The 24206-nt window shown below is 58.3% G+C and overlaps 2 protein-coding genes across 2 annotated transcripts in view; both read left to right on the forward strand.

Moving 5' to 3' along the window:
- PADI1 (peptidyl arginine deiminase 1) overlaps positions 1-14719 on the forward strand; it is a 38352-nt gene extending 23633 nt beyond the window's left edge. Inside the window, exons 9-16 of the mRNA XM_042951545.1 lie at positions 402-525; positions 943-1050; positions 2601-2752; positions 7734-7878; positions 8672-8765; positions 9754-9833; positions 10571-10696; positions 13585-14719. Coding sequence (XP_042807479.1) covers positions 402-525; positions 943-1050; positions 2601-2752; positions 7734-7878; positions 8672-8765; positions 9754-9833; positions 10571-10696; positions 13585-13818 — 1063 coding nt within the window. The 3' untranslated portion in view covers positions 13819-14719. The remainder of the gene's footprint in view (positions 1-401; positions 526-942; positions 1051-2600; positions 2753-7733; positions 7879-8671; positions 8766-9753; positions 9834-10570; positions 10697-13584) is intronic.
- A 3093-nt stretch (positions 14720-17812) lies between these two features.
- The window catches only part of PADI3 (peptidyl arginine deiminase 3), a 31665-nt gene continuing 25271 nt past the window's right edge, over positions 17813-24206 (forward strand). The window contains exon 1 of the mRNA XM_042952378.1: positions 17813-17958. Coding sequence (XP_042808312.1) covers positions 17867-17958 — 92 coding nt within the window. The 5' untranslated portion in view covers positions 17813-17866. The remainder of the gene's footprint in view (positions 17959-24206) is intronic.

A 24206-nucleotide genomic window follows, 5' to 3' on the forward strand; every position in this document is an offset into this window, starting at 1 on the left:
TTTCTTTCCGTTTGCTCACGAACCCCACCCTGGTTCCTTTGCGTAGGCCAAAGGGGCAGGAGTAGAGGGGGCTCCCTGCCCCCTGGCTGCCACCTTAACCCAGTCCCCGGGGCCACCTCCTCCATGGCTGTCACCTGGTTTTGGTGGCCCGCCTTTGGGCTCCACCCACCTGGGTGCCTTTGGGCTCCACCCACCTGGGTGCCTTTGCACTCCACCCACCTGGGCTTGCCCCGCCCCTTGCACCTACCACCGGATATGATGTGGGGACATCACCTGCCTTCTCTAGGGCGGGGGCTGTGTTCGAACCCCGAAACCCAGGGGCCACATGGGGCCCAGTGCCGACTGGACCCAGGCCACCGCCAGAGGTCACTATTACGTTCCCCTCTCCCTGGGTTTTGCAGTGTGGTAGACTCCCATGGCTCAAATAAGAAATTTCTGGAAGACATGTCTGACCTAGCATTGAAAGCCAACTGCAAACTGATCGTCTGCCCTCAGATTGAAAATCGAAATGACCGCTGGATCCAGGTGGGTACGGGAGCAGGCCCGGGGAAAGAGCAGGGGTGGCCTGGGAGGCCTGAGCCCCTGTCCTTCACCCCGACTTTGGGAAATGGAGCCTGCACAGCTTTGGTCTCCCTAGAGAAGCCAGGACTCGGTCAGGGCAGGGGGGTGGGGGGCGGGGCGAGGTGCAGGCAGCTTCCGGAAACGCTTCCCCACTGCCTGTGTCACTCCAGTCTCTCCTGTTCCCTCGAATGCTCGGGTCCCAGACAGAGTCCTCTCCCAGTTGGGGTCCCAAGAGGCCTCACCTCCATCCCTGGCCCCCGTGCCCCCAGGTCTTGGGGGAAATCTGTGGCACCGCCCTGGGTGAAGTCTGGGGGCAGGGCTCACCGTGTCAGGAAAACGACGCTGGGGATACCACTGTGATCTCTTCCTCTCCCCTCCTAGGACGAGATGGAGTTTGGCTACACCGAGGCCCCTCACAAGGCCTTCCCAGTGGTCTTTGACTCCCCCCGAAACAGAGGCCTGAAGCATTTCCCTTACAAGCGGATCCTGGTATGTGGCAAAGGGCAGAGGGGAGGTCCCTTGGGTGGCTCTGTAATAGGACCCTGTAATCAGTCTTCCCTGGTCCTGGTCCTTTAGGGGGGCCAAAAGGACACAAATGGTGGGGAAACGGGGAGTCAGTGGGGGGACTGGGACAGAACATGCAAATAGCATGCAAACAACATGCAAATCCTCCTCCCCCTTCTGGGTGGGGCAGGCCATCAAAGTCGTCCTGGGGAACCCTTCTCCCCCACTGGGGAGTCGACAGAGGGGTCAGTCCTGGGGAGACCGCCTCATGGGGGAAATGCACCAGTAGTGAGCCCTCATGACTCTTGCTTTTACGAGGTGGGGCCTCTTTTGGGGTAACACACTTTTTCTGAACACCTACTGCGTGCCAGGCCCCATGCGGCCTCTTCTGCGCAGGCTGGGGACAAGAGCAGCCCCAGCAACCGTGCGGCCCTGACTTTACACGGTCACTCATCCAATCCACACTCCTGTGGCTAGCTGCTGTCTTTATTCCCTCTTTCCTGAGGCTCAGAGAGGTTAGGTAATGGACCCCATGCCACCTAGCTATGGCACCAAGGTGCAAAACCAGAGGGGCTGTCTCCACACCCCTACTTCCAGGCTGAACTGCCTTTCGAGGTGGGCCCGAGGCCTGCAGCCTGTTTACCAGCTCCCATACCCCCACCGCCAGGACAATGCCCGTGTTAGGGTGGGGGCTGGGAGGGAGATGCCCGGGAACTTGTGGGCACACAGAGCAGGGGCATTTACCTCAGCCTAGAGGGGCCAAGAGACCAGTCCCATCGCAGGTGACAATGAGCCCTGTGGGGTGACTCTGAATCGACCAAGGGCTTGACCCCAACCCCAGGCTTCACCTGGCCAGGGCTTCCTCCACTGATCCCTGCCCTCATCTTTTTTTTTTTTTTTTTATACAATTTAAAAAAATGTTTATTTAGTTTTGAGAGAGAGACAGAGAGAGCAAGCCAGGGAGGGACAGAGAGAGAGGGAGACACAGAATCTGAAACAGGCTCCGGGCTCTGAGCGGTCAGCACAGAGCACGACGCGGGGCTCGAACTCACGAACCTTGAGATCACGACCCGAGCTGAAGTCGGACGCTTAACCCACTGAGCCACCCAGGCACCCTGCCCTCGTCTTTGCCCTGTCCCCCCTTCCACTTTCTCTGGGTCTCATTTGCTGTTCTTTTCCCAGCTGCAAACGGAAGCGAAGATTTTTCCGACCTCTCCTCTTCCGTACCTATGCGTACAGACCTACGGGTGGCTCCCCAGCAGGTGCACCTTCACCAGCATCCTGCAAGTTCTAGTGTGCTGTATCTTTTATCATCTTTTGCTTCAAAGTCTTGCCTCGTTTCCCCCTGGCTTCCTTCTTCGGCCCGTGCGTTCTTTCTGAAGCGTGGTGCCTGATCTCTCAGCATTTGGGGATTTTCTAGTTACTCTGTTGTGGACGTTAATCGCCCCCCCCCCCCAACCCCTGCCAAGAGCTGTCGCTTCCTGTCCCAACTGACCCCTCCTTCTGGGGTGGGGGGCTTGCTGGTCCTCCCCTAGGGTCCCGACTTTGGATATGTAACCCGGGAGATCCTATTCGCTGGTGCCTCCAGCCTTGACTCTTTCGGCAACCTGGACGTCAGCCCGCCCGTCACGGTGGGCGGCAAGGAGTACCCGCTGGGCCGGATCCTCATCGGCAGCAGCTTCCCCAAGTGAGAGGCCCTGGCGGAGGGTGGGAGGGTGCGGGGGACCGCCGTGGCGCCCACCTGTAGCTCCCTCACCACCAGTACAGGTCTCCAGGCTCAGAGGTGGTCTTAAGTCCCACGCTCAGTCCTGGAGTCAAAGACCCAGAGTCCTGGAATGTTAGATTTAAAAGGTCATAGAATCTTGGGGGAAAACTCAGAAACGACTGACCCACGGTCTCTTGGCCTGCCTAGTATTTCGTGAGTGTAATTAGTCACCGACTCCGTATGTGCGGGGAGGCCTTCCATAAAATCCCAGATTTTCAGCTTCTTTAGAAACACTGGGGTTCTGGGGAGGTGATGTGCCAGCTGGAGCAGAGGCGGGAGAGGGACAGGTTGACCTCTCCCAGCAGGAGGTCAAAATAGCTGATGTTCTAGCAATAGCTTAAAAAGCCCCGGGGGTCACCCTGTGGCTACCGGTGAATGAGTGGCTGGTCAGGAGACCCGGGTGACAGAGGTGACTTGGTGGGTGCCCGCCCCCTCCCGCCCCACCCCCTGACAGCTGTCATCAGGCAGGAAACAATGTGCCCAGGATTTAGTGCTCAGACAGGTGACAGTATCCTGCTGAATGGGTCCCCACCTTGCTGCGGGCCACCACAGAATGGGGTGAGCTGTGCGGGGATCCTGGTGGGGTCCTCTGTTTCCCGCCTGGAGATGAAGCCCACTACAGGCACCGGAGCCACCTTCTCGTCTGTGTGGGGTTGGCATGGAAACCAGGTGAGCCCAGCTTGCCCCTCCCCCAAGTCCCCAAGCCCTGACTGACTATTTAGAGCAGCCAGGCAGTCATAAGAAGGTCACTCAGCCCCTAGTGCTGACCCTGGTGGCCCCAGGGCTCTGGATCAGGTGAGGCGAGGTTTCCTGGCACCAACCGCAGGCACGTAGCCGGGGGCCCGGGGCTAAGGTCGGCTAGAGCAAGAGGAGTGCTCACCTTGGCGGTGACTCAGGCTCAGACACCACTCTGCGATCTGATCCTGCCCACAGCCCTGGAGGCGGGAGGACGCCGGGGCCTCTGGGTAGAATCCTGGACTTCGGGGATGGACCCAGGAGGAAGGAGCACAGTTGGACTCGAGTTCGAGTCCTGACCCTGCTGTATATACTAGCCATGTGGTTTTGGGTATACCCGGCACACAGTAGGTGCTCAGTTAATTCATTTGAAGCAATTTATTTCATGCCTACTATGTGCCAGGCACTGTTGAAGATACTAGGGATATACATCAGTGTGCAGCAGATACTTTATCAAATGAACACATTAGTTTATAGTCCATGCCTCAGTTTCCTTGTCTGTGAAATGGGTCCATTAAGAATCTCTGGGCTGGCTATAAAATCAGCACTAGTGGGGATAAAGAATCCCCCACTAGTTTAGGTATTGTTTAGCCGGGCCCCTAGCAGTGGGTCTGCTTTGAAGCAGGTTGGAACTTATCGGACAGAAGTTATTGATCACCTACTACGATTTAATTCTTAGAGCCGTCCTATGGGGCTGGGACGATTGTTATTCCCATTTTACAGATGAGGAAGCTGAGGCTCAGAAAAGCGAAGTGAGTGCACTCATTCACGCATTCATTTGCCAATTCAGCAAATATTTACTGAGACTTCCCACAGGCTTAGATAAAAGAAACAATCTAGAAGCTCTAGATAAAAGAAACAATCTAGAAGCTCCCAGGGTCAGAGCAAGGACTAGGGATGGGACAGTGGGGGCCTCCAGTGCAGCTGTGAGCCAGTCCGTTGACCATTGTATTGAAAACCAGGAACAAGGTCCTTGGTAAACAGAAGGGGTCCTGAGGCTCAGAGAGGGACAGCGACCGGCTAGGACCGCACAGCGAGTTAGTGGAATAGTCAGGATCCAGGTCTCCTCCCTGGACTCCAAACAAAAGTAACCCTCTGTCCTGTGTTCCTGTCTTGGCTTCTTTCTGTCCTCGGCAGTGAACAAACAGACAGCCTGCATTCATTCTAACAGGGAGAAACGGACAGTAAGCAAACTCAACAAGTAAGTAGATAATATAGTGTGTTAGATCAAGGAAGCCCTGGTGAGAAATCGCCATTTAAATAAAGTCCTGAAGGAAACGAGGGAGTCAAAGATGGGGGTATTTGGGGGGGAAAGCGTGCAAAGGACTGGCAATGGCCAGTGCAAAGGCCCTGAGGCAGGAGTGTGGCGGAGACATTAGAGGAGCAGCGAAGAGGCCTGGGGTTTGGAACAGAGTGAGCATGAGCAAGGAGGGGCTTGATGGGAGATGAGTTCAGAGAGCTTAGCGGGGCAGAGTTCAGATCGTGACCTGGGCCTGTTATTTGTACGTACATCAGAGAGGACTCATGGAGATTAAGCAAGATACTTAGTGGGAGGAGCCTCAGGCAGGCACACACTAGGTGCTCAGTAAGTGTCACAATCATTCTCTGAGCACCTAGGTCTGTTCTCTGCCTGCTTGGCTCCCCATAGTTAAAATCATCTTTGAGCAATTCTGCCCCCTAGTGGTGGCTTTGATGTGACTTGAAGAGCGGGTCTGTCCCATCACCCCCGCCCCCACCAGCCTCCAGGCAGAGGGCAGCACAACGCGGGGCTCTGTCCCTTCCCCAACCGTATGTGTTTCTGATGCCTGCCACTCTGCGCCCATGAGAAGTTTCTGGAGTCCAGCGCTTCTCCACCATCTCACCGTGTTTAAGAACTCCTTTTAAATTGCCGGCCCTCTACCAACATAACAGAAATACAAGGAGAATAGTTGCCACACTCTTATCCCCCAAGTCAAATCAGCGTTGTCATTTGTCACTGTTTGTCAGGTCTCCCTTCTCATCTTTGTCTATGACATATTTGAGTGATAGAGACCAGGGATTATTACACAGCTGTTCAAAAAAAAAAAAAAACACTTTTTTTTTTTAAAGCATTTTGAAAAAAGCTGTTCAGAAGCACATCATTCGCTGAGCCTCTATTATGTAAGAGGTGCCGGGGATACAGCAGTGAACGTAGACAACATCCCAGCCCACCTGGAGCTTACATTCTGGTGGATGCCAGACAATAAATGAGATATCAAATATGCCAGCTGATACCAAGAAGAAAAATAAATCTGGGAAGGGGGTTGAGGGACGGTTGTAATTTTCAAAGGGCTCGTAGAGAAAGAGGGTGACATTTGAGTTAAACCTGAGGAAAGATGGAAGTGAGCCATGACAGATGGGGAGTGGGCGACAGTTCCTGGTGCAGAGAACGGCATGTGCAAAGGCCCTGAGGCAGGAATGTACCTGGTATGTGCAAGGGGCAGCGGGAGGCCAGCATGGCCAGCACGAAGCAGATGAAGAGGAGGGTGGACCGAGGGAGGTGGTAGGGATGGGTAGGGGCTGTGCGGGTTGTCCTGAGGACTTTGCTTTTACAGTGAGGGAGAGGGGAGTGGTGGGAGGGTTTTGTCCGGAGGAGGGAGACGATCTGACATATTTAAAAACTCTCCATCTGTTTAGACTGCGGGGGAGCAAAAGGGTGAAAGCAGAGAGACCAGAGAAAGGGGCAAGCCGCTAAGATTATTTAGAGGAGGGGGGTGTCTGGGCCAGACGGTGGCAGAAGGGGAGGAGGGAGGGGCTGGATGGTGTTCTGTTTACGGTAGAAGGCACCAGATTCGATGCAGCCTGGGGAGCTTGTCCATGACAAGCAGGCAAGGTCAAGGAATGTGATGCCTTTTTTGGTAAAACATATTGAAAGAAGAAATCTCTATACGTACGTATGCGTGTTTCCTCATGGCTACCTGTGCCAGGGGCAGGTGGAAAGTGCCCAGAGTATATAACGCATTGTTCTGACTTTGGAAAAGTCACCCCCTTGAACTTCCGGGGCCTCAGCTGCCTCATCTGCGAAATGGGGACATGGCCTTGCCTGAGGCAGGGTCGAGCTCCACACAGGCGCAGGCAGCTTTGGGTAACGACTCCTCCCACAGCTCTGGGACCCCGGCTCCCGAGACCCACTCCCTGTCCTAGGCCACCCCAGCCCCTCCTTCTGTTAGTAAAGGGTGGTTTGCAAATACCCAGAGCCCATTTCGGGAACTGCTGGGGACGAGACAGACCGTGTTGAACACAAAATGATGGCGACAGGGCTTCTCTGGCGCATGAGTCATTATTATTTTTTTAAGTTTATTTATGTAGGGGCGCCTGGGTGGCTCAGTCGGTCAAGCGTCCGACTTCGGCTCAGGGCGTGATCTCACAGTTGGTGCATTCGAGCCCCGCGGCGGGCCCTGTGCAGACAGCCCAGAGCCTGGATCCCGCTTCCGATCCTGTCTCCCTTTCTCTGCCCCTCGCCTGCTCACACTCTGTCTATTCTCTCCACCAAAAATAAATACACATTAAAAAAATAAAAAAAATAAAGTTTATTTATTTATTTATTTAGAGAGAGAGCCAGAGAGAGAATCCCAAGCAGGCTCTGCACCATCCATGAGGAAGCCGATGTGGGGCTCAAACTCATGGAACAGTGAGATTATGACCTGAGCCAAAATTGAGTTGACGCTTAACTGACTGAGCCCCTCAGACGCCACAAGACCCCTCCTTGTAAACAAGCACCGCCTGCCCCCCCCCCCCGAGTGGTCCAGGCCCCACACTTTGGGAAACTCTGGGCTAAGGGAGGGGTTCACCAGGTGCTGGTCATGTTTTGACCCAGAGACTGGGCATCCTGGGTAAAGAGTCAATGTCTCTGAGTCCCGGGATGGGAAGTGAGGGTCTTTGACAAGCGGAGCTCTCTCATTTGACTCATTTTAGTGGGCAGGAGCAGGCAGGGCCTTCCCAGCCTTGGTGTAAGGAGGGAATGAACTCTCTGGAATGATGGTCCGGAGGGACAGTGAGTTGCTGGGAGCACCTGGGGGCCGGGGCCCAAAGATGACCCGTTCAGAGGGTTGTCGTGAGCCTTGCACAGAGGTGGGATGCTCAGGAGGGGCCTGCAGGGAGCCAGCAGTCAGCAGGCACTGGTGACCCTGCTGTCTCCCTCCTGGGCCAGGTCCGGTGGGAGGCGAATGGCCAAGGTGGTGCGGGACTTCCTCCAGGCCCAGCAGGTGCAGGCGCCCGTGGAGCTCTATTCCGATTGGCTCTCCGTGGGCCACGTGGACGAATTCCTGAGCTTTGTGCCCACCTCTGACCAAAAGGTGCGTCCCTTCTCTCTGAGCCCCCTCTGCTCCTCCCCGACCTGATGGGATGGGATAGGGCAAAGCCACTTGAAATCAGCTCCCCGCCCGTGTCCGTGGTCAGCTCAGAGTCTGGGCACCCGGGGAACCAGGCGGTGTTAATCAGAGGGGGCTTCCTGGAGGAGGTCAGAGCTCAGCTCCGGAGGGTACTCGTTGGCCCCCCTGCTCATACACCCATCCTCACACTTGCTGGGTGTTTGCCCTGATCCAAACCTCTCAGCCTAGACCCAGGAATGACACGGATAGTAATTGGTAACATTCGGCATCTATGATGTGCGTGTGTTTTAACTCATTTGATCTCCTGACACTTCCGTGAGGCGGGTACGCTTCTTGCTGACCCCATTTTATGGATGGGAAAACTGAGGCTCGGAAGGACAGTTACTGGTAGGGTAAGACCCAGACCCAGACAGAGGGCTTGGGACCGCTCGGCTGCCACCACTTTACAGAGAGGGGCCCAGACCTCAGAGAGCACGCAGCCCGGGAGGGGCGGCCTCCCAGTGACCAGTGACCGAGTTCCCCAGAAGGCAAGTGAGGAAGGGCATCCAGGCAAGAGATTATCTTGGACAAAGGCCCCAGGAGTGTGAACCAGCTTGGGGGGTTAGGGGATGCTGCCCGGGGGTGCTTTGTGGCTGGCGGGTGGGACTGAGCGGGAGAGGGGAGCCGCCTGCGTGGTCTGGCCTCCTCCCGAGTTTGGGGTCTCCTGCATCTCGGGGAGAACCCGTCCACCGAGCCATTCTCCCTTCCTCTGTGCCAGGGCTTCCGGCTGCTTCTGGCGAGCCCCATCGCTTGCCTCAAACTGTTCCAACAGAAGAAAGAGGAGGGGTACGGGGAGGCGGCCCAGTTTGACGGTGAGTGCCGATGACCCAGTCACCCCGTGCGTGGGGCCTCTGCCCTCTGATTGCCAGCCCTGAGCACCTCTCATGCCTTTCGTGGCTGCGCTCTGTTTACGGGCCCTTCGCCTCGCTTGGATCCCTCAGCTCAGAACCGGCCATCACTAATTCTCCCAACACCCTCACCTGGGAGCTAACGATGAGCGCTGTCCCTTTACTGGGCCAAGGCCGGGAGGCCAAGAGGCCGGTGGATGGCCCCAGGCGCCCACAGAAGGTGACGTTCTCAGGAAGAGCGGGTGGCTCCTGGCCACACCCCAGGAGAGGAAGACAACTGGACACAGCGCACACCCCGCGGGATCTCGCCCCCGCCCCCTAACCCCTTTCCCCAGAGGCTCAGAGAGGGGTGGCGTGCCCAGGGCTGTCACCGGGATGCGGCAGGGCCGGGGGCTCGAGAGTGGCAGGGGTGGGAAGCCAGGTGGGTGGTCGGGGCTCCTCTGGGGACCTGCCTCTGGGGCTTGCCAGACCTACTCGGGACCTGGCTGGCCCCCCTGAGCACCTCCCCCTTCCCCACCACAGACCTCAGTGTTCTCATCTGAGAACTGGAGACCTGAATTCAAATCTTGATCTCGCTACTCATGGCTGGGAGATCAGGGTCGCGTTCTAAACCTCTCAGGGCCTCAGTTTCCTCTTCTCTGAATGGGGGGGGGGGTGATAATTACCCCACCTGGCGTTGTTTTAAAGATGAACGATAATTTAGGAGGGTGCCCAGAGCATGGCGGGTGCTCAGTAATGGCAGCTGTACCGTGATCATTAGGCCCCGAGTCGGGAGTCCCTTCCCGAAGAGTCTGGGCTCCATCACCAGGAATTCCCGGCCGTACTGGCAGCCAGACCCTGGGCGCAGCAGGGTCTTGGGTCTCTGGCTTTCTCTATCCTTCAGCCCCCTGGCCCTGGAGGCAGCCCTGGGCGGTCCTTCCCGAGCCCTCATACTGTCTTCCTTCTCTTGCAGGGTTAAGACACCAAGTGAACAGAAGCATTAATGAGATGCTGGCCGACAGTCGCCTCAGGAGGGACAGCCTCTACGCACAGGTGAGGATATATGGCCACGCTGCTTGCTCTTGGGGGGGTCCCCGTCCTCCCAGGAGAAGCAGCCCCAGGACTCACTGGGGTGGAGTGGGAGTACGGGGCTCAGCCCCAGGTCTCGGCCGTGAACGCACAGTCTGATGGAGGAGGCACAAAGGAGCCCCCAGGGAGCTCCCGGTCTGGTGAGGGGAGATCCAGCTCTGGTCTGGGGGAAATGACGAGTTTCCGGAGAAGCTGAGTGAGATGAGAAATTGGGGCCCCGTGGGGGTGAGGGGTGGGGTGGGTGGGAGTCAAGGGGATCCGGCAAGGAGGAGACCGGGTGGGAGGAGGTCTCCGGCTGACGCCCGCCATGGGCGTGGTGCAGGGCCCGGCGCAGAGGCCCCTCACGTCTCCTGTGTGGAGCCTGGTACCTTCTCCGAGACGGCTGAGATGGACAGACGTGTGAGCCGCGCTGTGGCTGGGATGGGGGGGGGGGGGCGGCCACAAACACTTTTGGAACTAGAAGCTGCCTGGGTCCAAATCCCAGCTGTGCAGCTTCCTAGCTCTGTGCCCTCGGGCAGGTCACCGGAGCCTCAGTTTCCCCATCTGCGGGTGGGCAGTGGCACCCAGCTGTTGGAGGACCTGAGGAGCACGAGGGCGAGAGGGCTCTGCACGGGGCCCGGCACGCAGCCGGCGTTCAGCGAGCGTGAGAGCCTCCCTGGCTCACTGGGTGCGCCCGCTGCCTCTCCTCGTGCCCCCCCCAGAAATGCATCGACTGGAACCGGGAGGTGCTGAAGCGGGAGCTGGGCCTGACCGAGCAGGACATCGTGGACATCCCCCAGCTCTTCTTCCTGAAGGGCTCCCATGCGGAAGCCTTCTTCCCTGACATGGTGAGAGCGCAGAAGCAGGACGGGGCACTTCCTGTCCCCGGGGCCCCCTGGCAGGGTCCGCAAGGGTGTCACTTGGGGTTCCAGAGGAGAAGCGCTTCCTGTCCGAGGGCAGAGACAAGCACAGAGACCGGGGCGGGCCTGGCGGATCTCTAGGTGTGTGTTTCCTTTTTTTTTTTTTTTTTTAAGTTTATTTATTTACTTTGAGAGGGAGATCGGGAGAGCAAGCACAAGCAGGGGACGGGCAGAGAGAGAGAGAGAGAGAGAGAGAGAGAGAATTCCAAGCAGGCTTCTTGCTGACACAGCACAGGGCACGACGCGGGGCTCAGACTCACGAACTGTGAGATCACGACCTGGGTCGAAATCGAGAGTTGGACGCTTAACTGAGCCACCTGGGCGCCCTGGTGTGTGTTTGCTTTTTGTGCGGGTACAGGACATCTCCGCCGGGGGGGGGGTCTCCACCGGGGCGATTTTGCCTTCCAGGTTTTCTTGCTTGTTTTGTTTTTCTTGCCACAAGGAGGGAGGTGGCTACTGGCATCAGTGGGTGGAGGCCGGGGATGCTGTTGAACGTGGGTCAGTGCCCAGGGCGGCCCCCACCACTGAGGGCTTTTTGTTTCCCTCCCAAGTCAAGACAGGAAGTCTGTTTTGGTTTCAGTGTTTCCAGCTCTCACTCCCGGGGGGCCCCAGCCGCCTGCTCTGCTCCGCACCCCACCGGCTGCTCCCCGGTGCGGCTCCTGAGGCGGGCAGGCGGGCCCACGGTGGCTGCCTCCCTGGCTGTCATTAAGTCAGGCAGCTGACAGTTGATGCACAGCTGTGATGTCACCCGTGTGGCCTCTGGGAGGGGCCTGGTGATGCTATCGGCTGCACAACCATTAACGCCTTTGGGAAGGGATGTCAGGCTGTTGGCCCCTCGTGGCTTGGTTCCCCAGGATGGGAGACCCTCCCTCTTCAGCCTGGGGCCTGTAACTGGAGTCCCCCCCCCCCACCCCGGCACCAGCACTGGCCAAGCGAAGGGTTGGGAGCGGGTCCCGAGGTCCTGATTGGAGGCACGGTGACAGGGCAGGGTTTCCCTGCCGGGACCCTGCACTCCTGACTCCTTGCTGCGGGGTCTTGGCAGAGGCCCCTAAGGCAGGACCTCGGCTCTACTGATGTCTGGGCCTGACTCCTTTGTCGTGGGGGCCCCGTCCTGTGCATCGCAGGATGGCGGTGGCATCCCTGTCCACTGCCCGCTGGGTGTCAGCCGCTCTCCTCTCACTGTGACAACCAAAATGCCCTGGGGCCCGGATCGCCCTGGTTGAGAATCGACCCTCCAAGGCGGTGCTGCCTGTGAGAACTTTCTCGGACGATGGAAACGTTCTCTGTCTGCACGATGGGACAGGGGAGCCACCAAGCCACATGTGGTGATGGGGGTCTTCACATGTGGCTAGTGTGGCCAAAGGATGAACTTTATACTTCTGTTTAATTTAAATTTCGACAGCCACGTGTGGCCAGTGGCTGCCCCATTGGACAGGGGGGCACTGAGGGGGTGGCCTGGCTCTGGTTCTGGCCAGAGCCCATGACCTTGGCTGGCCCTCTCTGGGCGGTGGCCTTGCCCACACCGGGTGGAAGCCCCCCTCTGTGGGAATCTCTCAGCTCCCACCCAGACCCTGCTGAAGGAGCCCGGTGTGTCCTCACTGGAAGAGCCCACAGGGAACTCAGTTAACCCGTTTGTCAGATGAAGAAACGGGCCCTCAGAGGAGAGTGGTTGACTCCCCTGAGGTCATCCAGCAAGTGAGTGGCCTCCAGGCTCCTGGGTCCTCATGTGGGAAGAAACGGACCTGGCTCCCCTCCCTGCCCTTTGTCCCACTACTACCCAGCACGTTCTGGCTCCTTAGGGGGCAACTGGGTAGCTCTGGGCAGAGGCCATGGGACTGACCCCAGAGGACCCTCCAGGGTCATGTTGATCCCAGCTGTGGATGGCCCTGCAGGGCAGTCTGGAGGGCGAGGGGCCAGAACATGGAGAGCGTGAGGGCACAGAGCCCAGGGCAGGCCACCCCATGCTGAGATGACCCAGCCCTCCCCTCCAGACAGCAGGTTCAGCGTATCCCCTTTGAGCACCAAGGACAGCTCCTCTGGCCACCCATCTGGGGCCGAGGTTTTCTCTAAGACACTTCCATACCCTGCCCCAGGGAGACGTCCCTTCCCCAGTGTTAGGGCCCCCCAGCCAGGGAAGCAGACGTGCCACTGGAGACACAGGCACCCCCAAGGGCTCCCAGCCCCTTGTCCCAACTCCTCAGCTCCCCAGGCAGCCACCGTGCCACACTCTGGCAGCATATGAAGAGCATGGGTTTGGGCATGAGTTGGCCCCACGTCAAAGTTCAGTCTCCGCATTCTCTGATTGTGTGGCCTGGATTATGTCACTTAACCTTTCCCTGCCACCGACTCGCAGGGAGGCTGTAAGGCATAGTGATGACGTATCTGGCGTGCAGAAGATGTTCAGTAAACCGTGACGAGGATCAGGGCTTCCAGGGAGAGTGAAGCAGGCTGTGGACTGTACAAGTGCACCAAACCTAGAAAGACATTCACACCATCGACCTTGTAGATAGCTGCTGTACAGGGTTTCTGGCAGAGGAAGGTAAAATCTTGCCCTGAATTGTCCCGACAACTTTCTGATGGATGGAAGACCGCGTGGGAGGAAGGGGTGACTTTCATTCGTACAGAGTTACCATGCATGTTACTGCAGCCCTACGTGGTATGAATCCTCTCTTCCAACCGTGAATCCATTTCTTCTCTTCATGGACCCTAGTTTTTGAGGCAGCGCCAGTCCTGGTGGCCCGGGCATGCTGGGGAAGGTGGGTCGGACCTGGGGATGGGTCCCCTCTTGTCTCCCTCTTGCCTTCTCTCGTCTACAGGTCAACATGGTGGTCTTAGGCAAGCACCTGGGCATCCCCAAGCCCTTTGGGCCCATCATCAACGGCCGCTGCTGCCTGGAGGAGAAGGTGCGGTCCCTGCTGGAGCCACTGGGCCTCCGCTGCATCTTCATCGACGACTATTTGTCCTACCACGAGCTGCTGGGGGAGATCCACTGTGGCACCAACGTGCGCCGGCGGCCCTTCTCCTTCAAGTGGTGGCACATGGTGCCCTGAGCCCCCCTCCACCCGCCGTCCCCTCTGCCCACCTGCCAGGGAGCCCCACCAGGGAAGGGGGCGAGGAACTTCCACCCGGCCCCCGTCCTCGTGGGGGAGCCTCGGGCGCTTCTCCTCGGGTGCCTGCGAACGTGCTGGCCACCGCAGGCCCCGGGACGCAGCGACGGACGCCCACACCCTCACCTCTGGAGTGGCCTGCACAGCCCGAGAGGGACTGTCCTCATTCCTCCCTCCCTCTTCCCGATCCGCCACTCCCAGAGGTTCTGGAAAAGAGCAACGGCCTTAGCACGTTCAAGGGCAGCCGTGCGTGGCCGCGGCTGTGCCCGACTTTGAGTCGCTCTCCCTCTGTTCTGATATTCCTCTCGCGGGTCTGCACCGGGAACGGCATCCATGGGGCCTGGGCTCAGAGGCAGGGGCCTGGGTCCAGGCCATCTGTGGTTCTTGTAAGGGCAGGCACAGGGAGGCGAGGCAGCCTCTTTTCCCGACCAGCTGTCCTCTCCTGCAGGGGACCCTCAAGATGTGACCTCCCAGCACCCCTCAGCCATATTTATAGAGGCAAATAAGGACGGGAAAACCTAGCATCTGGGGGCCTGCTTTAAAAAGAAAAGGCAACAAAAACCCTTTAATACCTGACTCCGTCCTCAGAAGGGTGCTTGTTACCTGTTTAGAAGGCCTTTAATTACGAGTGCTGGCTGCTTCCGCCCCGAAACGCTGAGAGGCCAGAGAGAGGCCTCAGAAGGGCACACGCGAAGAAGGCTGGCAGGCGGGAGGCCAGAATGGTAGAGGGGGCCGAGGCATGAGGACAAACGGCGGGGCCTGGCCTCCGTGTCTTAGGTCTCCCTGCTTCGGATTCTGGACTCTGGATGTGAAGGGGGCTGGCCATTCCAGATGTCACAGGGGATAGGAGCCCAGATGTTAGAAGAGGGTGGGGGGGGAGCCATTAGGTTATCTCGGAGGGTGGGGTTTAATTTCCTTTAATAGTCTTTAATTATTCCCCTTCGCCCTGCAGGCCGTGGGAGGGAAGGCTCGCCCAGTCGCTCTCAGCAACCCGGAGACCCTGCCCGTAGCCTGGGTTTCGCCTGTGAGGAAACCCCCACGGCAGGCGTGTGTCCCCTCCCATACAGGGCACAGAGCTGCCATGGGGGTGAGGGGATGTTAATAGCCTGGCCCCAGGTGGGGTCACGGGGACATGCACGGGCTTGGCCAGTGCCGGGTGAGAGGTGACCCCTGTCCCAGGCACACAGGGGCGCGAGGTGGCCAGCCTGCCCTCTCCCCGCCATTGCCCCTGGGGCCATCGCGGTGGCTATCAGCCCTGGGCCTCCGCCTCCTAGATTTTCAGTGGCCCCTGGGAAGACCGAGACTGAGCCAGCCCGCCACGGTCAAACTCTGTTAGCCACGGAACACTTGGCAAGGCTGCCGTGGACACCCGACGCGTGAAATGGATAAGACAGAGCTGCTCTGGTTTCAGGTGGCTGGCGGGGGGCGGGGGGGTATACCTGGGTTCTTCCCCTTCTGGAAGACTCTGTGGGACCCCACGTGCCAACTCCTGGTCTAACCTTTGCACTTTCTGCTCGTAACCATGACCCACAGCCCAGCCCGAGCCAAGACGGCAAGGAGGCCCTTCGGGGCCCACGGGCATGCGGCCAGGGTTGAGGTTCCCCAGGGAAAGGCTGTGGGTGGAGGGAGGTTGCAGAGAGATGGGGAGGGTGGGGAGCAAGCCTTCTGGACCTGCGCTGAGCGTGGGAAGCCCTGGAATTGCTTCTGGAGCTGTCGGAGAGCCCGATGTCCCCTCTGAGAATGTTCCAGGTGATGGATCGCCTCCTACCTGATTAATAAAAATGTCAACGTGCGTTTCTTCAAGTGGCTGCCTCCTCAGCTTCTGTTTGTCGGGCTGTGGGGAGGAGTGGGGAGGGGAGGGGAGCCCTATCCTAGTTCTACCCCCCCCCCCCCACCAAGCTGCCAGCTCCTTGGCTTAGCTTCTGCTGGCTGGGACAACCCCCGGGGCCAGTGCCGGCCAGGCAGGCTGATTCAGCAGGATGGCTGGCACAGGCCCGTGGCTCTGAGGCCAACTGCCCCGCTGAGATGGGCATCAGGCGAGGGGCGGGTCCTACCTCGTCACCTCTTCTCCCTTCCTTGGGCTATCTCTTCCAGCCCTCAGAGGACAGGTGTGCTGAGCCCTATTGGCAGAGGTGGGAGATTCTCCAGTGGGACCTGTGTCCAGGGCCAAAGGCTACTATGATTGCCTTTCATTCCTGCCTCCCAAGTTACCAAGCTACCCAGCGGTCTGATCTCAGGGGCCTGAAAGTATTATCCCTCGCATCCTACACGCTGGCTCCTACCTCGATTGCACCCTTTGCCAGTCACTCACTTACTCACTCAGTCACTTTTGAAAACAACCTTTTGTTGTGGACTCAGGCAAAAAGATGCTGCCTATCAGCCACTGACACTTTAGTCTGAATGAATGCCAGATGTGTTTCTAAGCGCTGGTATTAACTGGGGGGAGGTGAAGGCATGGGTCTATTTCCAAAGGGAGAGACAGGGCCCCGAGCCAGAGGCTGGTCCGGCCCCCAGCACAGTGGTCCAGGGGCCAGGGGGAAGCCTCCACTTTCTGGATCTATTTCCCAACTAGGTTCATAAGCAGGTAGGAAGACTGGGGCTTCCTCCTGAGCCCTGACTCTTACCCAGAGGTGAGTTGGCCAGCAAGCCATTTTATAGCCGAAAAAGTAAAGTGGTCACTGAAGCCAGCAGCCCAATAGCTTTCCTGAGAACGTCCTTCCCAGACTCTTGGGTACAAGAGCACCAGGCTTAGAGTCCCGCTGAGATCTGGGAACTGCTAGGAGTGCACCCACTGGGGACCTTGGGGAGCAGGTCCTGGTCCCCGCCCTGTCTCAGACTGGCAGCATGTCCAGAGAGAAGGGAGGAAGTTTCTATTCAGCACCTTTGGAGCCTGGCCGGGCAGGGTGTGTCCCCGCCATTATCTCTACCAGGCTAGTGATCAGCCTCATTCTCTACAGATGAGGAAACCAAGGCTTAAGAGGGAACGTAACCCTCACCCCATCCCCCAGGCCACAGAGCCGGTGCATGGTGGAGTCTGGACCCGAACCCAAGGCTCCTGTCCCCAGAGCCCTTGCTCCTGCTGTTTCAGGTGGCTGCATGGCCCCTTCTGGCCTCAGTTTCCCCACCTGACAAATAAGCCTTCCTACGCCCACATTCTAAGCTCTTCCTGGCCAGAGAGGGATTTAACCCTCACCACCCACCCCTTCCACAAGTGTTTGGCATGTAAAAATAATGACAATGCCGGTAATAGAATAATGCCAAGCTCCACACTAGAGCTCTACCCACGTCGTCCATTTAAGCCTCGCAAGAGCCATTTTCAGAAGCAACAAGTGAGGCACAGAGCAATGAAGTGACTTGTCCGCTGCCACACAGCAAGGATGTGTGGTTGACGTAGGGCTGAAATCCAGTCCTGCTAATACGCTCCATGCTCGTAAGAAAAAAGCCGGTGTTTCTCAGTTTCTCAAAATGCTTTGGGGTGTTTATACAAAAAATCCAGTTGTCAGGCCGCACCCCTAACCTGCGGGGTCAGACCTGGAGGCGGGGCCTGGGAATCTGCGTTTGCACCAGCTCCTCCAGCAGGGTAGAGAAGCTCCCCTCTAAACCGTATCATCTCGGAAAAGGCAGGAAAGGGGGTGAGGAGGAAGAGCGTGGAAAGTCGAGAAAGAGGCCCAGGTCAATACTCCACGTCTCTGCCTTCCCTACCCCCCCAGTGCCCCGGTGCCCCGGCCAGGTGCCTGTTGGGACACGCTCCCTTAGAGAAACTAACTGCCTCCGTGCTGGGGGCGGAGCAACAGGTTCATATGCAAACGAAGGCTTCCTCCTGGCCAATCCTGTGCTCCTAGCTCTGGGAAGGGGCTGGGCTTCCAGGACTGGAGCCAATGAGCTAGCACTCCGGGCTGGAGAGGCGGGGCCAAGGTCTTTTAAACCACACGCCAAGGGCTCTGGGAGGCAGTGTTGGCTTTGGTGGCTCAAGTCCGGGTCCAAGGCCAGCATGTCAATGAAGAGGATTGTGCGTGTGTCCCTGGAGCATCCCACCAGCGCCGTGTGTGTGGCTGGCGTGGAGACCCTCGTGGACATTTATGGGTAAGAGCCAGAGGCCTGGGGGTCTGCAGGCCCTTGGTGCTGAGCCCCTTGGGCTGGTCTGGTGCGCTGTGCAGGATTTCCTCGGGGCTCAGGCCTGGCTCGGCTTCCCTCCCCCAAGCCAGGGGAGTTGAGTGTCGGAGACTGCATGGGGCACAGAGAGGTTTGCAGTGTTTGAGCTCTGGTCCAAGGGCCTTTGAGGGTGCTGGGCACGTTGGAGGACCCTGCAGGCTGGATACATACAAATAGGAAGAGGTGTATTCCCCTTGTCCTGGTCCCCAGCCTAGGAGCTCTGCAAACAGCGAGTGTCATTTTTTAAGAAATCATTTATGCTTACGTAGCATTTCCTATGTGCCGAGCACTGTTTTAAGCTTGGCAATCTTCTCGAACTTTAACTCTCGAATCTAGCCGCTCGAATCTAGCCTTCACGACACCCCATGAGCTACGTTTGTTACTAGCTTCTCATTTGACCGATGGGGAAACTACGGCACAGCGAGGGCGAGCCATTTGCTCAAGTCAAACAGTTACTAAGCGTCAACGCCAGGATTTAACACCCCCCTCCCCCCCCACCCCCTTGGTCAAGTGTCTTATGCTTTTAGCTGTCTGCCACTTGGAGAGGAAGGATCTGGTTTCCTCCAGCCATTCAGAGCCCACACGTTAGGCTCCTACTGTGTGCCATGGCCATGTCCTTAGAGCCAGTGGCTGGAGGTGGGGCCCCACCTTCTCTCTCTCTCTCTCTCTCTCAGGCAGAAAAGGAGAGTTTGGGCAGGTTTTAGGACCTGGGTTCTGGGAACCCCCAGGGAGCCTTTTGGGGAGTCTCCAGGGGTCCCAGCTCCAAGGCTGAGCTGGGGACACAGGCAGTCAGGGGGCTGGGAGGGGAGAAGGCAGAAGCGTGTCACTGTTCCCTTGTCTCAGGTCTCCCACCCTGCCCTGTGAGCCGTCGAGCAGCGCCCTTGGCTTCTACTCACTAGATGCCAGAAGCACACCTTGACTTGCGATGGCGAAAAATGTCTCCAGGCGTTGCCAAACGTGCCCGGTGTGTGTGTGTGTGGGAGGGAACCGGTCCCAGTTGAGGACCAGTATCCCAGAACAAGACTGTACAAATTGGAGCGAACTTAGTTGAAAGCAGAGACGGGGGCGGTCCCAGGACTTTAGATGTAAAGGGGTGAGGGGCTGGTCAGGGGAGGGAACCAAGTCCGGAGCAGGCCCAGCACAGCTAGGTACCGGGAGCTGAAGCCTGGTTGAGTGTGGGTGGGGAGTGAGAATTAGGAAGGGGATTTGGAGGAGGGACAGCCACAGGGGCCGTGTCAGGAGTGACACGGGAGGATGGGCGTCCACGCTGCCTGGCGCCACCCCCTCCTCCAGCGCCGTGTGCCCATGGGGGTGACTCACCTGTGTCGGCAGCCTCATGCCCATCGGGCAGATGTGCCCCCGGTTTGACCTGCTCTGGGAAGGCCAGGGCTGGCTCCTCCCCTGCAGGGCCTCCTTCGAGGAGGGGGGGCGAGTCAGGGCCACGGGAGGCAAAGGCAGCAGTGTCTTGGGGTTCTGTGAATGGACGGGCCGTGTTGGGGTTCGGAGAGGAGGCCGTGGGGGGGGACAGCCCCAGCGTGCGAGGCAGAGCCTCGGGCACCCTCGAAGGAAGGATTCTTGGGCCTCTATGCCTGGGCCACCTTGGGGGACAGGCGGAGAGCTGTCAGTTCACTCGCTCACACATTCATCAAGTACTTCTTTGGCGTCTGGTGTGGGCCGGGCACGGGGACACAGTGGTGAGCAAGGAGGCGCGGTCCCCGCTCTCTGAGAATCTGTCCCTTCAGAGTTCTTGCAGAGGCTGGACCGCTCCCGGACGGATTCCTGTCTTGCAGGGGGAGCGGGACCAGCTTAGCTCTACGTCCCTTCCGGCTTGGAGAGGTCGTGACTCAGCCCTCCTGGGTGTCCACACCGTGGGCCAATGAAGGAAGAGGCGGTGGGTGTGCTGGCTCAGCCCTGGCTCTGGGACCTAGCAGCTGTCTGACTTGGGGAGCATCACTTAACCTCTCTGTAGCCTCCTCCGGAGGACGGAGACAATGTTATCAGTGAAGATCCTCACAGACTGCTCCATAGCAGCCACTGCCCCAAGCGCTTTATATATAGTAACTCATTCTCACGATTCTGCCAGGTGGATGCTCTATCATCATCCCCATTTCAGAGATGAGGAAACGGAGGCACAGAGAGGTTAAGTAACTTGCCCCGTGTCACACAGCCTGTGAGGAGCGGCCGAGCCAGGATGCAACCCAAACACTTAGGCCTTCACTTCAAGGGAGTGGGGAGATGGGATGAGATCGTGTGTGTAGAGCATGTTGGGGATGCCTGGCATGTGGGGGACATTCATTTATGGTAACCGCCACCGCTATCACCATCATCATTTTAAGGCTCTGTCCTGGCCCTTTGGACAGCCTCGAGTGTCCCCAGACCTGCCATAGACAAGGGAGCCACCTCTGAACCAAACTGGGAGATGAGACAAGAGGAATGAACATAAGCTGAGTGGTCAGGGCAGGCTTCCCGGAGGAAGGGTCCCAACCAGAGCCTTGAAGGATGAACACAGGCAACACTCACTGGGGCACTCTGTCTGTGGCAATGGACAAAACTCTGTCTTCTTGCCTTCCATTGAGTTGGAGGTGGCCCAGACTTGATAAGGGGGCTTTGCTTTCCCGAGCAGGGTTTCACGGCGCGGGGGCGGGGGGAGGGCGGTGGGGAAAGGGAAGGAAGACTGACACATGGGTGTGGTGAGTCGTGCCCCGGGGATAAATGTGCAGCCAGGGTGGCAAACCACTGCCCTAGTTGGACCAGCCAACAACTCGTGTCACCTCTGGCTCAGCAGAGGCAGTTCAATGAGTGAAAAGGCAAAGGGCACCCGGGGGCCAGGTACCCTGAGTTTTCGTCCTAGCTCTGTCGCCCTTTGCGATGTCACCTTGAGCAACTTTCTGCTCCTTCCTGGGCCTCGGTTTCCCCACATGTGCCCCGAAGAGGCTGGCACAGATCAGTGGGTTTCGAGCTCTACTCGTGGAGGCGTCTGAGCACCCCCCCTGGTTTGACAAAGTGGCTCTCCTCCTTCGACTGGCTCGTGTTAGGTGAGCGTGCCGACCTGCCCGGGCAGAGCCGGGCCCCGGGAGGCTGGTGCATCATCGACTCTCTTAACCATCTGGGCTTCGGGAAGAGGGTTCATGTGGCCGCCATTCCCCAGGGGCGGCACAGACTTGGGACTAAGGAGGGGAGGTGGTCTTCTTGACCCTGGTGGTGGCGAGGCCGTCGGAGGTGGGATCTGGGGACCCTGCTGAACAGGGTGAGGCAGCTGGTGCCGCCACCAGAGTCTGAGCTGTCCGAGCCTTGGTCTCCTCTGCCCCCATGGGCCGTGTCGGTGGGGACCGTGGCGGTCATCTTGTCCACATGTTTCCAGCCCCAAAGACCTCTCCCATCCGTTTCTCGGCTCTGCAATGTCTGGTTTTGTTTTCGCAGAGGCCAAGGCTCCTGGGCCCATGAAAGGAGAGGATGGGCTTGGGTTTGCAGGGGAGCGGGGTGGGGGGGGGCAGAGTCGGTTGTGAGTCCTCGCTCTGTCACCTACCAGCTGTGTGACGTTGGGCAGATCTCCTGTCATCTCAGCCTGTTTCCTCATCTGTAAAGTGGGGATAATAGTACCGATGTTGTGTGCCTGTGGGGACTGCCTCTGTCACCATCCGTGTCCTCAGCATTGAAGGGGTGACACAGAGCCTCAAGGGAGACCTGACTTGACTCCCAGGAGGGGGTGGGCTCGCGCTGTGATTCCCACGACGCGTGGGGACACAGCCCACCCTTAGCCGTGGTTCTCAGACGTCACTGGGCATCGGTATGGCTTAAAGCACAGGTCCCAGGGCCCTGCCTACAGCATTTCTGGTTCTGGAATCTGCATTTCCAACGGGTGGGTCTGAGGTTGGCCACCGTGAGGCTGACCAGCTGTCCCGGTTTGCCCCAAACCTAGATTTTAGCACTGAAAGTCCCGTGCCCCAGGAAGCACCCCGGTCCCGGGTCACCCTATAACGTTTTACCCACCATTCGCCACCTCCCAGGCTGGCAGTGCGGGCAGAGTCGTTGGGCCCTCGGGCTGGCCGGGATCGCCGTGTGCGAGGAAAGGCCTTGGAATGTTCTGGGCATGGACGGCCTCGGCGGGGGCGAGCCCGAAGCCCCCAGGGCTGGGCTGGGGCACTGTCTAGAGCGGCGTGCTGGCAGCGCAGGGGGCCCGACCGGAGGAAGAACTCCGTCCGGGTGAGCCTCTGGCTTCTCCTCCTGTCCTCCGTGCGATGGGAAATCCAGACCCTCCCATGTCCAATGCAGGCTCTTCTCCCAGCAGCCACCCCTTGATCGTCCTAACAGCTTCCCTGATGGGGCCTGAGCACTGGACCAGGAGTCTGGAGCCCTACCTTCTAGTCCCTTCTCTCTTGGGCCTCAGTTTCTCCGGAGTGAAGTGAGGCATTGGTCAGGCGCCCCCAACTTCCGCTGATCTTGGATGCACACGGACTCCTTTCATCTTCTCTGCTTTATAGACGGAGACGCTGAGGCAGGGGGAGGCCGGGCCTCTCCCTCACGGTCACACACCTGGCGAGTAGTGGGCCTGGGATTTGAACGTTCAGCAACTGCAGGCTTAGTCCCTCCTGATCAAGAACCTTCGCTGGCTCCTCGTTACAAAGGAATGAAATGAAAGGAGCTCCTCACAGCCCGCACTTAGCCTTGACCTCCTAAGGCTCCACCGGGAAAATGCCTTCCCCTCAGACACGTCGCCTCCTTGTCTTTGGTTCCCCTGCCTCCCTCCGGGAGGCTGTCCCCAGAACCACCCCCCACCCCCAGCCCACCCTCTCAAACTGCCTCCATTTGCCCATTTCCTGCTTCCTAATTTACTGTAAGAACCCCTTCCCCCGTCCTGGGAGGGCGGTTTTCCAAGCCCTTCCCATTATCGTGTCTGAGCTTTGCAATTGCCCATAAGGTCGACCAAGTTGGTGTCATTATCCCACTTTATAGGGAGGCGAGGTGATTTGTTCAGAGTCACTTGGCTTACACGCGACCCAGCCCGGTCTAGGACCTGACTCTTGACTCTGGTCCTGGCACCGCTGAGCTCCCAGCTTCTTCCCCCCGGGGCCAGAAGGGATCTTCATCAGGGATCCCCTGGTGCCCCACCCAGGGAGGTGCAAGGGGGCTGGGCTGAGACACCCCAAGCCCAGGGGCTGGGGCGGGGGAGCTGGGTGGGGTTCCACACCAGAAGGACCATCAAAGGTGCTCAGCTCCAGCTCGTGGGCCCCTGGGGTCCAAACAGCAGCTGACGGGTAGGAGAATTTCCATAAAGAGTTTACGAGCCTCCCGGGGAGCTGGAGGCAAGGCACCGCGGGCTGTGGGGCTCAGGGTACATCCTGGGGTGGCCGAGTCCCTTCACACCCGGTCTGTCTCCATGTGTCTCCTGGTGGCTCTCCGTTTTTCTGGGTTTTTCCATATCTCTTTGTCTCTCTCTCTCTCTCTGTGGCCCTATGCCTCTCTGTCCAGCTTCTCTATGTCCCATGACGGGCTGGCCCACACACCCGGGGGCATCACAGGGCAGAGGGCATCACCAGCCCCAGAAATTACAGGCTTTGGAACTATGGTTGTCAGATAAAATCCAGGATGCCTAGTTAAGTTTGAAATCCAGATAAGCAGTTAATATATTTTTTTTAGCATATCCCAAATATCGCACGGGCCATCCTCCTACTAAAACAATTATTTGTTGCTCATCTGAAATTCCAGTCCACCTGGGTGTTCTCTATTTTTATTTGCTCAACGCAGCTGCCCTGCCTGGGAGGAGAAGCGGGTGTGTCGGCTGGTGAGGACGCCTGGCAGGGTCATGCACTGGACCCGCCTGATGAAGAAGAGCTTGGGCTCGCCTTGTTTCTCTTTTTCTCAAAAAGCCACCTTGGGAAGTAGCCGGCTCCTGCCGGTAGAGGAGCAAAGAGGGCGTCTGGAGGCAGGTCTGCTCTCCTCCAAGCGGAGTAGGGCAAGGAAAGGGCCTGGAATTGAACAGCCAGCTGTGCAACCTTGGGGAAGTCTCTTGCCCATCCTGAGCCTCCGTTCGGTCACATGTAAGTGAGAGTAATCATGCCCTCCTCCCGGGGCCACGGTGGCGATTCAAATCCTGTTTGGAAAAGCCTAGCCGAGACCTGCCTTGGCAACCGTGCAGCCTCCGGGGCTACGATTACTGACGTTACTCCTGGGGAGGTGGT

Source organism: Panthera leo, chromosome C1, assembly GCF_018350215.1.
Source record: "Panthera leo isolate Ple1 chromosome C1, P.leo_Ple1_pat1.1, whole genome shotgun sequence".
Taxonomy (NCBI): Eukaryota; Metazoa; Chordata; class Mammalia; order Carnivora; family Felidae; genus Panthera; species Panthera leo.